General features: G+C 37.6%; 1 protein-coding gene across 1 annotated transcript in view; it reads left to right on the top strand.

The window, feature by feature from the left end:
* The window catches only part of LOC307004717 (uncharacterized protein), a 14,597-nt gene extending 214 nt beyond the window's left edge, over positions 1–14,383 (top strand). The window contains exons 2-3 of the mRNA XM_079624132.1: positions 308–451; positions 12,451–14,383. Coding sequence (XP_079480258.1) covers positions 308–451; positions 12,451–13,190 — 884 coding nt within the window. The 3' untranslated portion in view covers positions 13,191–14,383. The remainder of the gene's footprint in view (positions 1–307; positions 452–12,450) is intronic.
* The last annotated feature ends 294 nt before the right edge of the window (positions 14,384–14,677 follow it).

Here is a 14,677-nt window from a genome sequence, read left to right as displayed (position 1 = left end):
ATGACAACAAACACAACTATTATTAACCAACTGCTAATGTTTTCATGACACTATAATCATTAAAAATAACATATAATTCATTTCCAAATGTACGTTAGATCATGTACCTAAATGTCAAGTGTCTGTATAGTTTATTTTATTAATTTGTATAATCCGTTTTGAGTGTTTTTAGTCTTTTCAGATAATTTAAGTCCATTAACTCTCTCACTGACTGACTTTCTTACCAGTGAACTGAACTACTGAACTAGATCTGATTGAGACACAAACAGAGATTTAGTTTTGAGTGTGTTTTTTCTTTCTTAAACAGGACAAACACACAGAAAAACCCCTGGTGAAGCGACTGAGATTCACGTAACTATCAAAAAGATGGTGTTTATTAAAGAGGAGAGTGAAGACGTGAGGATTGAAGAAACATTCAGTGTGAAACAAGAAGATACCGAGGAACAAACAGGTTGGTTTCATTCTCAAAGCTAAACTCAGTCATTTGATCCTTATTAAAATGTCCAGCTCTACAGAAATAGAGAATATGAAGTATAACAGAAAATAATACAGAAGTAGCCTAAACAAAACTGTGTAACTTTAAACCCAATGTCTACTTCTGAGCTAAAAACAATGAAAATTAATTTTTTCCTACTCATCCTCAAAAGTGCTTTACTAACATTTAACACATCTAATCATAGTAGTAAGTACATAAAATAAAGTAATAACTCATAGGCATAATTGAGTGTATCATAGTCTATAGCAGGGGTAGGCAAAGAAGTTTGGCATCGGGGCAAAACAATGTTTCAACACTAGATGGCGGGCCAGAACATAGTCAAAGGATAATTTAAGGAATTAATTGATGATAAATGCAACTAGAATCGCCAGTGACAGTGTCTTTTGTAGCTGGTATTGCTGTTACTCTGTGTTAAATCCTGTAGTAGGACGGTCATTAAAGGGATAGTTCACTTTAAAATTAAAATTCTGTCATCATTTACTCACCCTCAAGTTGTTTCAAACCTGTATTAATTTATTTCTTCTGCTGAACACAAAGAAAGATATTTTGAAGAATGTCAGTAACCAAACAGTAGTCTGTACCCATTGACTTCCATAGTATTTTTTTTCCTACTAATACAGGTTAATAATTCCTATTAATACAGGTTTGAAACAACTTGAGGGTGAGTAAATGATGACAGAATTTTAATTTTAAAGTGAACTATCCCTTTAAAGGGCACCTATTACGAGATTTAAAATGTTCCTAATGTTGTTTATGAGTCCCCAATAACAGTTTTACGTGCATGCAATGACAAAAAACACTTTTATTTTCGTATAATATGCATTTATTTTTACCTGATTTGCTCACCGACTCCCAAATGATTCGTTCAACGACTCATTTTTCCAAACCCCTCCTTTGCTCGACGCTAATCTGCGATTGGTCAGATGACCCAGCAGTGTTTACAGAGATAATACTTATTGTTTAACACGGAGTACAATGATGCTTTTATCAATTAAATTGTGTTATAATAATGATTATAGTCCACTGCTTTAGTTTGTAGTTAAAAACTAAAAATAAGATAAAGACTTTAATGTTATGTTAGCGAGCATAACCCAGAGTTCATATTGTAAAAGCACAATCAGTCTTTGTTTGCATTAGCCCGATGCATAAACATAACGTTTTACAAAAAAAATGCAGTTACGTTACAGTTATTACTCTATTCTTTAGACAACTCCGAAAACAACGACAAACACTTCACATATCTCACATAATTGCCATTGAAGACCTAGAAGCGAAACGGTGCTTACACAACAAACTAAATAATTATTAAGCATGCTACATGAAACATAAAAGCATCAATTATTAATAACACTTACAGGTTGTGATACGGAGGAGGAAGCTGATGCAAATACACTTGGAACTGAACCTTCCTTCAATATCAGCCGGCTCGCGAATCCAAGCTTGATTGCATTTAAGTTGTTAAAGCAATCGTCTTCAAAATGGCGCGAACAAAACACAAGGCTCGGACTATACTTCTGTGGTATAGTTGTATATATGAATTGTAGCCGTCTTCAAATGCTCCTCCTTATGCAGATGAAAAAAGTTGGCCTTGGAGCGCAATAAGTGGGCGTATCGTATTCAAATAACTTGACAAGTTGACGTCATCTAGTCAGAGAAAAAGCTTCGGTCTTCTAACGATTCATAAAAATGACTCAGAGTCGACTCTTACTTTTGAAAGACAATAACTTTATATACGGTGCACTTTCATATTTCAAACTTTGCAGGATGTTTTTGTTCACTTAGATCTATGTTACACACTACATGAAAGGTAAATTTCAAAATTCCATAATAGGTGCCCTTTAAAAAAAAGACACATTTGTGTGGCGGTGTCTGTGTTACATTAATAAAGCAGTACGTAACCTGGCTTCATTCACCAACATGCAACACAGACCGCCTTAAGCCTGTTTTATGCTTCTGCGTCGAATCGACGGCGTACCCCCGCAGACCCTTCTGCGTCGACGCGAACCCCTCTCCGCCCCCTCCGCCGTAGCTCGACGTGCACCTCCAAAAAATTGTAAATACCCGTCGAGGCAACGCAGACCACAAGGGCTGTGATACCGCCCCTCTAGCGTTCTCGCGGTGAAATGCACCGTGATTGGTCAGATTATACATCATTTCCGGAGTGTAGTTTTTCTGGTTTCCCCCTCCTGCTATAGGGATCTCCCAGTCACGTGACCCCTAGCCGCGTGTCAGCCATTTTGACGGAATACATCCGTCAGCTACTCAGTGCAGTGATGCGCGGGTCAATGTATAAACAACCCGCACCCGACCAACGTTTTCAACTAACCCTCCCGCAACTCGGACCGCAAAAAATAAGGAAAGAACATTTTGTACCCGACCCGCTTCCTGGCTCGCATTTATTTTAAATAGCTAGTAAATGCTCATAGTAGCGTCATTGGGCCATAGACGTAGGAACTAGGGGTGCGGGTGCAGCATTTTTCTGAATGCTGTATGATATCGCCTAGTGTTGTGTAATAAAGGCTTGATTTATTTATTCATTTATTTCGTTTCATTTTCTTAACAATTAAGATGCTGCATGTGTTTATCCAGTCTAATCGAAGTGCGCGTCTCTCCCCGGACTTTCCCAACAAAAATCCCGCCCGCCCCCTCTCAGAAAATACATAAAACTGACATTACTGAGCTATATGCGTTTAAAAGTAGCCTATTAAAATTGCACAATGGCATTGTTCAGTTCAACGTGTTGGGAAACCGGGCATTTTGTCCCGCGTCAGCTTTTATTCAAAAGTTCATGCGCGCTCAACATTCAAAAGGTAAATAAGGATTTCCCACTTGCATCTCTCCTGCAAAAGGAGAATTAGGAATCATAGATCCATATGAAGCACCACAAGTTCTTTTTACAGGCATTAAATGTGTAGAAAAACTTCCTGACATTGAGTTCGGTGACATTTACAGCTACGATCACGTCCCATCACGCTACACCGGAGCTTTAAAAGCATACAGAAGCTTAACGTTAGCAGGCTATCGGTATCACAAGTCCGGCTGGGTCAGCAACTCTTTTATTTGGACGCCAGCAGGGAAGGATTTTTCAATCATCACCGCAAAAGTTGGTCTATGTATTTTTATAACCAAATTATAGTGACGTTACCTGTAATAATCTTTAAACTGAGTTTAGGGGAAAACGCAAAACAAAATCACCTGTTTATTGCCATCAACCACTTGTTTCTCCGTTTTATTTCTTTTGGGATACGGTATAAAGATATTCCTTTAGTATGATCACGTATCTGATCGCATCCAACTGCACAGCATCGCTCGGGCATGATAGGAATATTTCGCGACGAGCTGTAGTATCACCGGCGGTTTCATAGACAGTATAGGGCGGTTTAGCATTTTCTATTCCGTCAAGATGGCTGCTCCAAATGGCGTGACGTCACGCGGGACGTCCCTATAGCGCCATTTTTAAAGTGACCACTGCACTAGTGTGTCTCCTCTGTTAGACAATCATATTTAAAATTTAAAAAAAAACAGACTTTAGCTAATATGTTGTCAAATAGAACATTTTTTATGTAATATGTAGGAAAGTATGAAAGGGAAGTGTGTAAAATTTGAAGTAAAACAGAGTATAACAACCACTTAAAAAAACAAAACTGACAAAGTTTCATCATTGGATTTGCACTTGAACTGATATGGTAAAATCAATGCCATTGTTACTGTCTTTACAGTGTGAACAATCACTGACGATTGGTTAATTTCCAAAACGAGTTGTAAGTGCCAAATGTCCTTGTTAGTTTTAGTCATATTTAGTCATTCACATCTTTTTTTGTTAGTCAAGTTTTAGTCGACTAAAAGTCTCGTCATTTTAGTCTAGTTTTAGTCAAAAGAAAACTCAAGGTATCTTAGTCAAGTTTTAGTTAAAACATTTGTAAAACTTTTTTTTAAATATAACAAATTATTTCTGAGATTATTTCTGATAACCATTTCAGTCAAATAGTGTTTCACACATCTCAAATATTGGTGAAATGTCATAATTACCTGACAAAATTGTTGAATGCAACTAGTTTGTTAAACGTGTCTGGTTTTCTGATTTAAGTGAAACATTCACAAATGATGAACTTGTTTTGAAGAGTATTTTATTTTGAACCAACATAATTCAAAAGCTGGGGCCCAACAGACTCCGATTGACAAGTTACAAATGTTTTTAAAACTGTCATTGGTTGCCTTGTCTCATTTTTCTGTTCAGAGCAGAAATAAAATAAACTATACCCAGAAAAACTGGAAAGAATAGGCCTACTGTAGGCTACTGTAAGGTTTCAGCAGTTCTTCTAAGCTCGTCACATACTTCTGATCGCCAGTACAGAACCGAGAACTGTTTCTTTCAGACACATTCGATACAGAGAACCGATGAGCTGGAGATACTGCGTGATAGCACCGTCTCTGAACCAAACTTTCTTTCGGCCAACTGATGCTGTGCTGATACTTGAGCCCGGGTGAACCGAGGACTTAAATGAGGGGCTGAATTCGGCGAAATGTAAGTTTTTTTTTTAATAACAAATAAAATCAAATTGATGAAGACCAGTTTATTCACTTTATATTTTTAAGACATGCCTTTATTTTAATGTATTTTTATCCGCCGGGATGATAGAATTGACGTCATTATGCGAGGACGTAAAATAACTGGTGAACTGGTTTGTTTTTTTACCTGCTGAGCAACAGCGCGAACTCATTCTGAATATTTTGAAGGCGTAACAGCTGAATTTTCTATCTCATGATGAAAAAGTAGAGACGATTGTAGACGAAAAGGAAGAGAGATTTTATCTTAGTTTTTATTTTATGCAAAACATTTTAGTCTAGTCTTTTTTCATCAACAATAATGCAGGTTAATTTAGTCTTAGTCAGCATTTTTGGACATTGGTGCAGTCTCGTCTTAGTCATGGAAAAAAAGGTTGTTGACGAGCATATTTAGTCTCGTCTCGTCTGATGAAATGAACACTACTACTAAACCAATCACAACAGTCACTGGGCTATCTGACCATTCAGCGCAGAGTAGCTCGCGGAAAGGAGGATTTTAGAGAGACTGAATCTTCAAACTAATTGTTTAAGACTCTTTGAGAAATTAGGTTAAATTATATTATTATTGTGAGGAAATTAAAGTGTTTTTTTTTTTTACCTTGAATGCATGTAAATCTGTTGTAGGAGAATCCAGATATATACAACAAAAACATTACAACTTGCATATTCGTAAAGGATGTGAATGCACAAGTGAACTCGACCTTGGACAGAATGTGTGTCCATTGTTAGATGCGCTCTTCCTGTAACAATGCGCTGAAACAGGCAGTGTTTTCACACTCGAGTCCTCTTTCAAATGTACTGAACTGAAACCCCTTTATTTCGAACATAAACATAAAACAAGTAACAAAAGAAAGTAAACTGAAAAATAAAAAACAAACAAACCAAACAATTTATGTTAATAATATGAAACCAACATGTCCTTGAAGTGGACCAGGAGGTTAAACAAAACCCAGTTCTCTTTACATTCACACTGTTCCTGACCCTAAGAGGACTCAGTTTTTATTGGTCCACTAATGTGGTCTCAGACCTCTTTGTGTTCATAATGTTGCTTTTTGAATTTAATTTAATTTAGTTTAGTGGTTTATGGCTGAAACTATAGCCTCCAAAATTTTATTCCATTCACTTCGATTGTACGTGCCAAGCTGTAAACAAGAATGCTATTTTTAAAGAATATATTTGATTATTATAAAACAATATCGTTACAACTGCTGTTGATTGAGGTTAACCTGGAACATGAAATTTAAAATATAAAAACATCTTTTGTATGTTTTGCACATATCAATTTTGTATAAATCATATTTATTTTGAAATTGTTTTCTTTGAATTATGTTTATTTATTGCAATGGCAATGGTGACGCCAACATAAAAATATTCATAATTCTTGTCCTAAATTATGCAATAGTCTCCCTTTCTATGTGAGGTCATCTTTGTCATTAGCCCTTTTTAAACCTTCTTTAACAACATATCTTTATTCTGTGGCATGGTTAGTTCCTATAGATTTCAGAATAGGTTTGAATCCGTAAAGTACTTTGGGTCAACTTCTGTTGTTTTTAAATGTAATAGAAATAAAGGTTGACTTGACTTGATGATGATGAATAGCCGATTTGTGCGGAGGGTGACCAAACTAAATTAAAATTTGCAAATGGAAAAATCAAGTGAGCCCAGAGTAGGCATGTGCCGGTATCACTTTTTCATGCTGCGATTAATTGAGAGAGCATTTATCACGGTATACGGTATTATCACGATATTGTAATTTTACAAGAGAAACAGGTTAAAAAAAGAAACAAACCTCAGTTTTGTCCTTTTAGTAACTTTAATATCTTTTTAATGAACTAAAAGTAACTCAAACATTTAAATACAAATAAATATAAATAAAACAATATAAAATATAAAAGTAAACTGAACAATTATATCCTTTATCTCCCTGAATTGCAGTGGATGGTTGTCACGAATATGAGCGAACATGTTAGACGTGTTCCCTTGTTTTGCAGCCACTTTCCGTCCACATGTCTTACGGTCCCTACACACCGGACGCGAATAGCGCGTCAGGCGCGAGTGATTTCAATGTTAAGTCAATGCAAAGACGCGTTACACGCGTTACACACGTGTTTTACGCGCGTAACGCGTCTTTGCATTGACTTAACATTGAAATCACTCGCGCCTGACGCGCTATTCGCGTCCGGTGTGAACGCACCATTACACAAAGGGAAACTGTCTTCGATCAGCAATCCCTCTGCATTTTTTTGGAACCCAAAATATTTCCAAACATCTGACTTTACCCTTTTTGAAGGGGGATAAATTGTCGGCAGCGTTCCTCCTTCCGCCATTCTTCTTCTTCATGTGAGAATTTGAATGCGGCGTCAGTGGCCGTGGCGCGCACTGCGTGCAGTTTGATTCTACATGTGACGTGAACACTGTTTACATCCGGGTGCGCTCACGTGTTCTGCGCAGCATATACGCAGTGTTTGTTCAAGCGGTTGATGGAAAATAAGCTATAATGCACGTTCTAAAAATAAAAATTCGGATCTATTATTTTTTACGGTATTTTGAAGTGCCCACGATAACAATATCGTGTATATTCATTATCGTGATTTATCGAATTACCGAAAATCGGCACATGTCTAGCCCAGAGCAACTTGTTCACAATGCATGTTTAGTGAACTGTACCATTAGCAGAAAGCGAATCATACTCTGATCACCTCCCAAGATGATCATGTGAACAATGCACAAAACTCCTGAAAAGGACCAAGTGTGAAAATAACCTAAAGTACAATGAATTTACAACTTACTGTTACAATACTGTTTTTGTTATTTTTGTGCATTAGCCAGCAGCCATATCACCCTGTAGCCCAAGACCGGTTGCCCACTGAAGCTAAGCGGGGCTGAGCCTGGTCAGTCCCTGGATGGGAGACTCCTGGGAAATCCAGGTTGCTGCTGGTAGAGGTGTTAGTGAGGCCAGCAGGGGACGCTCATCCTGTGGTCTGTGTGGGTCTAGTGTTGCTTTCGTCAACGAAAATTATGACTAAATATCGTCGTCAACAAACCTTTATCACGTGACGAAAACGAGACGAGACGTAAATGCTGGTCATGTGACGATGACTATAACTAAATGTATAATGCAATATTGTTGACGAATAAAAACGAGACTAAAAGTGGTTTACAAAATAAAAACTATGCTAAAATGTCTTCTCATTTTCATTGACCAAAACGAGACAAATGTTAGTCTCCTTGCACTGGGATTCGAGCAGCTGCAGCTTGCTTAAGGTAATGGCAAAAAAAAAAACTTTTAGAACAGCGGCGAAAATGTAAAAGTAGGCTATATAAACTTTAATATATCCTTTTATTGAAACGGGTGCTTTGCTGTGCAAAGAGACACTTCGAAACATTTAAACCGCTGGTAATAGTCTACTTTCACTTTTGCCGCAGAGACAATTATGTCCTATAACGTGTCGCAGCTCAGTTTACGAGACATACTATTGAATGTTATTAATAACAAAACATGAATGAATGAGAAAGAAAATAGCAGGATGTGCTTTTTATATTGAAAATAAATATTAAAAGCCCGATAAGTCGCGAAAGAGAACTGAATTCCACTGATAGGATAGGAAGCTGCGCGCGCTTCAAGCGCAACACGCACACGCATAGTAGCCTGTCTTCGGTTGCGCGCCTAAACGGCCAAATAAACACTGAAATATATTTTTAAAAAATGCCAAGTCGAGTATTAAATGGGTTAAATAGAACTGCATTGCATTACTAAAAAGAGACTAAAATACTATTTTCATTGACTAAAATTAGACTAAATGTCATTAGTTTTCGTCGACTAAAACTAGACTAAAATGCTCAGACTTTTCGTCGACTAAAACTAGACTAGACTAAAAAGAGTATGAATGTGACTAAAACTAATAAAAACTAAAATGACAGCTTGACACAAAGACTAGACTAAAACTAAAATTAAAACAGGCCGCCAAAAACAACTATATGTGGGTCCTACACCCCAGTGTAGTGACGGGGACACTATACTGTCAAAGAGTGCCGTCCTTCGGATGAGACGTTAAACCGAGGTCCTGACTCTCTGTGGTCATTAAAAATCCCAGTCCTTTGAAAGAGTAGTGTAACCCCCAGTGTTCTGGCCAAATTTGCGTCCGTCAATTTGCGTCCGAATACATCCGTCAGCTACTCAGTGGCAATGAATCTATTATTAGGGGTGGGTAATATATATTATTAGTATCATTATTTTATAATTAGCCTAAATATTACAATACTTTGCGCTACAGTATTGATATAATTGCGTGCGCAAAATATCTCTATTGAACCGAATCGATTTCCCCCCCCAAAAAAACCCCTATCTATTATTAGCGCAGCGGCCGTCAGCTAACTCTTCACGTCATGTCATCGCACTTATAAGCATCACAAAAAGATATACTAGAGGAAGATAAAGAAATTAGGAATCATAGATCCATATGAAGCCCCACAAGTTCTTTTTACAGGCATTAAATGTGTAGAAAATGTTTATGTTGAATGCTTGGTAGTGCACACAAACATTGCAGATTTCTATGGCAACAGTGACTTTATAACATTTGATCCCGAACTCAGAGAAATCATTCATTAATAGCCTTCGAGGGGACAACTTACCTGATCCAAAATTAACTGCAAAGTGTGTTGAGTTGGAAGCCAAACACCGCCATCAGCGTTTTCCCTGTTTATTGCCGCCAACCACTTGTTTCTCCGTTTTGTTTCTTTTGGGATACGGTATAAAGATATTCCTTTAGTATGATCACGTATATGATCGCATCCAACTGCACAGCATCGCTCGGGCATGATAGGAATATTTCGCGACGAGCTGTAGTATCACCGGCGGTTTAGCATTTTCTATTCCGTCAAGATGGCTGCTCCAAATGGCGTGACGTCACGTGGGACATCCCCATTGGCCTCTGTCCATCATGGCCTCCTAATCATCCCTATACACTGATTGGCTTCATCTCTGTCTCCTCTCCACCAGTAAGCTGGTGTGTGGTGGCCGTTCTGGCACAATATGGCTGCCGTCGCATCATCCAGGTGGATCCAGGTCACAGCTATATAAATGTAACAAACTAATTATTATAAATTAAAAGATTAGCACTGCACATAACTATTTTGCACTTGGAGATATTTTCCATGTTTACCATGATAATCTAAATAACCGTCGGAAATGTGACCGTGGATAGTAAAGTAGGCTCTCCGTCTCAAATTCTCTCATTTGCTGGTCTCCATGCCCAGTATTTGTATGAATATCCCTGCACATGTCCTCTATCTATCAGGGGATTCATTATGTCTACAAATATTTTTGACATAAAATGTTGTTCATAAAAGGAAAAGGAGAGACTGGTCTGTAGTATTCAACTCATGTAGGATTGAGTGTTGGTTTTTTGTGCAGTGGGTTTACCAAATAGAAAATAATTAGCGTAGCTGCTGTTCATAACATTAAGCAAAGTTAATCATGTGCATTTGATTTGATATAACTGTATAAGGTTAGGAGATGCAGTATATGAATGCTTGGCTAAAGAGATGCGTCTTTAATCTAGATTTAATCTGGGAGAGAGAGTCTGAGCCTCGAACATTATCAAGAAAGCTATTCCAGAGTTTAGGAGCCAAATGTGAAAACGCTCTCCCTCCTTTAGTGGACTTAGATATCCTAAGAACTACCAACTACCTTAAAAGCGATAGAAGATCAGTTAAATCCATAGGGGGCCGGGCCTTATAGGTCAGTACCGATACTTTATAAATGATACCGAACTTAATAGGTAACCAGTGTAGAGATAATACAATTGGTGTTATATGATCATATTTTTATCATATGACCTTGTAAGAACTCTAGCGGCTGTATTTTGGACTAATTGTAGCTTGTTCATCGAGGATGCAGGACAACCAGCTAATAAAGCATTACAGTAATCTAGTCTCGAAGTCTAGAGGTCATGAATGCATGAACTAACTTTTCTGCATCAGAAACAGAAAGCATATTCTGGAGCTTAGCAATGTTTCTGAGATGGAAGAAGGCTGTTTTATAACATGAAATATGATTTCCGAAAGATAAGTTGCTGTCTAATATAACGCCCAGGTCTTAACCTGTAGCGGATTGAGTTACAGTACATCCTTCCAAATGCAAATTGTATTCTAAGAGATTCTGTGTACAGGTTTTTCAGGTATTAACCCTTTTAAACCGGCTGTGTAGTCGCAGACACATTTCAGCAAGCTGTATTCATTTTACCGTAACTCTTCAACCGTTCGCACTATCAAAACCATTCAAATTGCCCCTGACAGTAGACAACATGCGCTTTTCTCCAATATACAGCTTATTACGATACTTTCATGCTTTCCGTCAGCAAATTACAGCAGCTTTCTGGTAGAGCGGGAAGGAAGTATTTGAACAGAGAGATATGAAGCACGGCAGGTTAGAGTGTTTTGGATTGCATAAAACGATAAAAGAAACAAACAAATACATGGCGAATGAAGTGGTTGAGAGCAGAAGAGGGGATTGGGATGAAACTTGGGAGGTGGATGGCTTTTACTCTTTCACGTATCTTAGCATGTGGTGCGTGCGTTCCTATGGTATGTATGCATTTACGTGTGTGCGTGTATGAAAAAAAGTGTCCTAAATTAAAACCGTGCAACCCAATGTCACAAAAAAGACTTGTATATATGTATTATAGTTCTCAAGTAGTTCTCATATAGTTTTCAACTTTAAAGTGTTAGTTTCTTACGTTCGTGATTTTTCTGTTTTTTTCTAAATAAAAATCATTACATTTATTCTTGTATTTTTTTTGTCTATTTAAATTCTATTTACAAACTCACCACACACCGTAATGGTCAATAACTGTAATTTGTTGAAATCTAAGTTTGTTCTGAAAAAGATGACAAAAAAATCTAAATATGTGAAAAACACCTATTTTAGCTTCAGGTTCTATAGGGTTAACAAGTGGCAGCATAAATATATTGAAAATAGCAGAGTGCCTAACACAGATCCTTGCAGCACTCCATAATTTACTGACGTTATCTAAGATATATAGACATAATTGTCTATATAACATTATACAGGTCTGATAAGTACGAACAAAACCACCGTAATGCCTGTTCCTGAATACCAGTGTAATTTTGTAGTCGATCTAAGAGTATTTTATGATTATATAGTGTCAAACGAAGCACTAAGATCAACTAAAACTAGTATTGAGATACAGCCTCGTCAGAAGCTAAAAGTAATTTTAACAAGCACAATTTCTCTGCTATGATGAGGCCTGAATCCAGACTGTAATTTGTATGTTGGTATTATGCTTAACATGTCTAAATGTTTTCTTGTCTGTTGCTTTGTGCCATTAAATGGGTGTTCATTTGCTTTCTGTCTCTTTTTGCCTTAGACCTGATGGTGCTGAGAAAGGAGACTGAAGTACTGAATGAAATGGAAGAGAAAGATCAAATTAAGAATAACCATTATTTCATAACTGGAGAAAAAACTCTTAGTTGCTCACAGGCTGAAAAGACTACCTCACGAAAAAGGGCTAAAAAGACAGGAAGTAATTTCACCTGCCAACAGTGTGGAAAGTGTTTCAGTCAACATAAAAATCTTAAAGCCCACATGAGAACTCACATTGGACATAAGCCTCATACCTGCCAACAGTGTGGAATGCGTTTCGCTCAAAAAGATAGCCTTAACAGACACACGAGAGTTCACACAGGAGAGAAGCCTTACACCTGCCAACAGTGCGGAAAGACTTTCGCTCAAAAAGTAAGCCTTAACAGACACATGAGAATTCACACTGGAGAGAAGCCCTACATGTGCACTCTGTGTGGAAAGAGTTTCACTCAAAAAGGACACTTTAAAAACCACACGAGACTTCACACTGGAGAGCAACCCTACACTTGTCCTCAGTGTGGAAGGGGTTTCAATCAAAAACTACACTTTGTAGAACACATTAGAATTCACACTGGAGAGAAGCCTTTCACGTGCCAACAGTGTGGAAAAAGTTTCAACCGAAAAGCAATCCTTAACCGGCACATGAGAACTCACACTGGAAAGAAGACGTTTACATGTGGTCACTGTGGAAAAGGTTTTGGGTGTAAAATAACTCTTATGTACCACATGAGTGTTCATGTATGAGAGAACTGTTTTTGTATGTCATCAGGCATTAAACTTCTTATGTTTAAGAGACTGTATAATGCCCAGCCCAATTAATATCCAGTGACTACGAGGGGAGTGAAGAAGCCAGAATCAAGAATTAGATGGATTCAATGTTATTGATTAGTCAAATGAAGAATTAACTAGTTTTATATGCCAACAGAAATGTAAATCTGTATCAAATAAAACAAAAAAAACACATAGGCTTGTGCAAAATAATAAACAAACAATATAGCAGAAACAGGCCTTTAATTCAAAAGATATGTGAAGATCTGGCAATGAGGTGGTGGAAAGAAGGTTCTCAGTCCTAATAAGTCCCAATAGTTTCAGGGAAAGTCCTCTCAATGAAGGGGAAGGCAGCAGACAGATGAAGATATTTAAATATCACAGTAGTTCTATAATAATACAATGCTTAATTTGCCCGGTTCTGTCAACACTGCATTGGCTCCCTATTAAACATTGTATACATTTTTAAATCTTACTAGTTACTTACAAAGCACTAAATGGTTTTGCAATGAGCTCTTAACGCATTATAGTCCTTCACGTCTATTGCAATCTCAAAATTCCGGCCAGTTGATGATACCTAGAATATCAAAATCGACTGCTGGCGGTAGATCCTTTTGTTATTTAGCACCTAAACTTTGGAACAGTCTCTTCCTACCATTGTCCGGGAAACACACTCTGTCAGTTCAAAGCTAGACTAAAAACACATCTCTTTTACTTGGCATTCATATAGAACAATAAACATTTATATTATTCAAATCAGTTAAATGATTATTTGGCTGCATAAATTAGGTCAGCTTGGAACCAGGAACACTTCCTGGACCCGTCCACGACAATGTTTTTTTTCTCTTCACTGATGGAGATTTGGTTCCTTGCCGCTGTTGCCTTGGCTTTTGGCTTGCTTAGTTGGGAACATTTAATATTCAACAATATTATTGATATGCCTTCCTTATTAAGGTGGACGATGACGCAATTTTCTTCTAGAAACAAATGTTGTTGTATTATTTTCATGTTATCACTGTGAAGCTGGTTTGATACAATCTGTATTGTAAAAAGCGCTATATAAATAAAGGTGACTTGACTTGACTAGTCTTGAAGAGCTTCAAAGAGCACTTTAGAGTATGGAGCCTGGGAGGTCCAGGTATTGATGGTCCAGGTATAGATGGCCTTCCGGTTGAGTTCCAAACACCAATCTTTTCCTCCGGAGCGCATCTTTTCTACGGAGGGGCCTCAAGTTACAACTATTGTAACTTTCGACAATGACTGAGTCAGATTAACATCGCAAGTTCATCATCAGTTCTTCATTTAACGCGGAAGAAATTGATTGCAACTTCAAAACCATCAACTAACTGAACAATTAAGACTTTCTCCTGAGACTGCATCTGGGCGCTTGTTCAACGGCGAAGGCATTACAAATATCGTACACTGAACTAAACAGAGGTTTAGTATAAACTGTGGAACCCATG

This window comes from Phoxinus phoxinus (genome assembly GCF_949152265.1).
Source record: "Phoxinus phoxinus genome assembly, chromosome: 9".
Lineage (NCBI taxonomy): Eukaryota > Metazoa > Chordata > Actinopteri > Cypriniformes > Leuciscidae > Phoxinus > Phoxinus phoxinus.
Note: the sequence above shows the minus strand (reverse complement) of the source record. Positions and strands in the feature narration are given on the sequence as shown.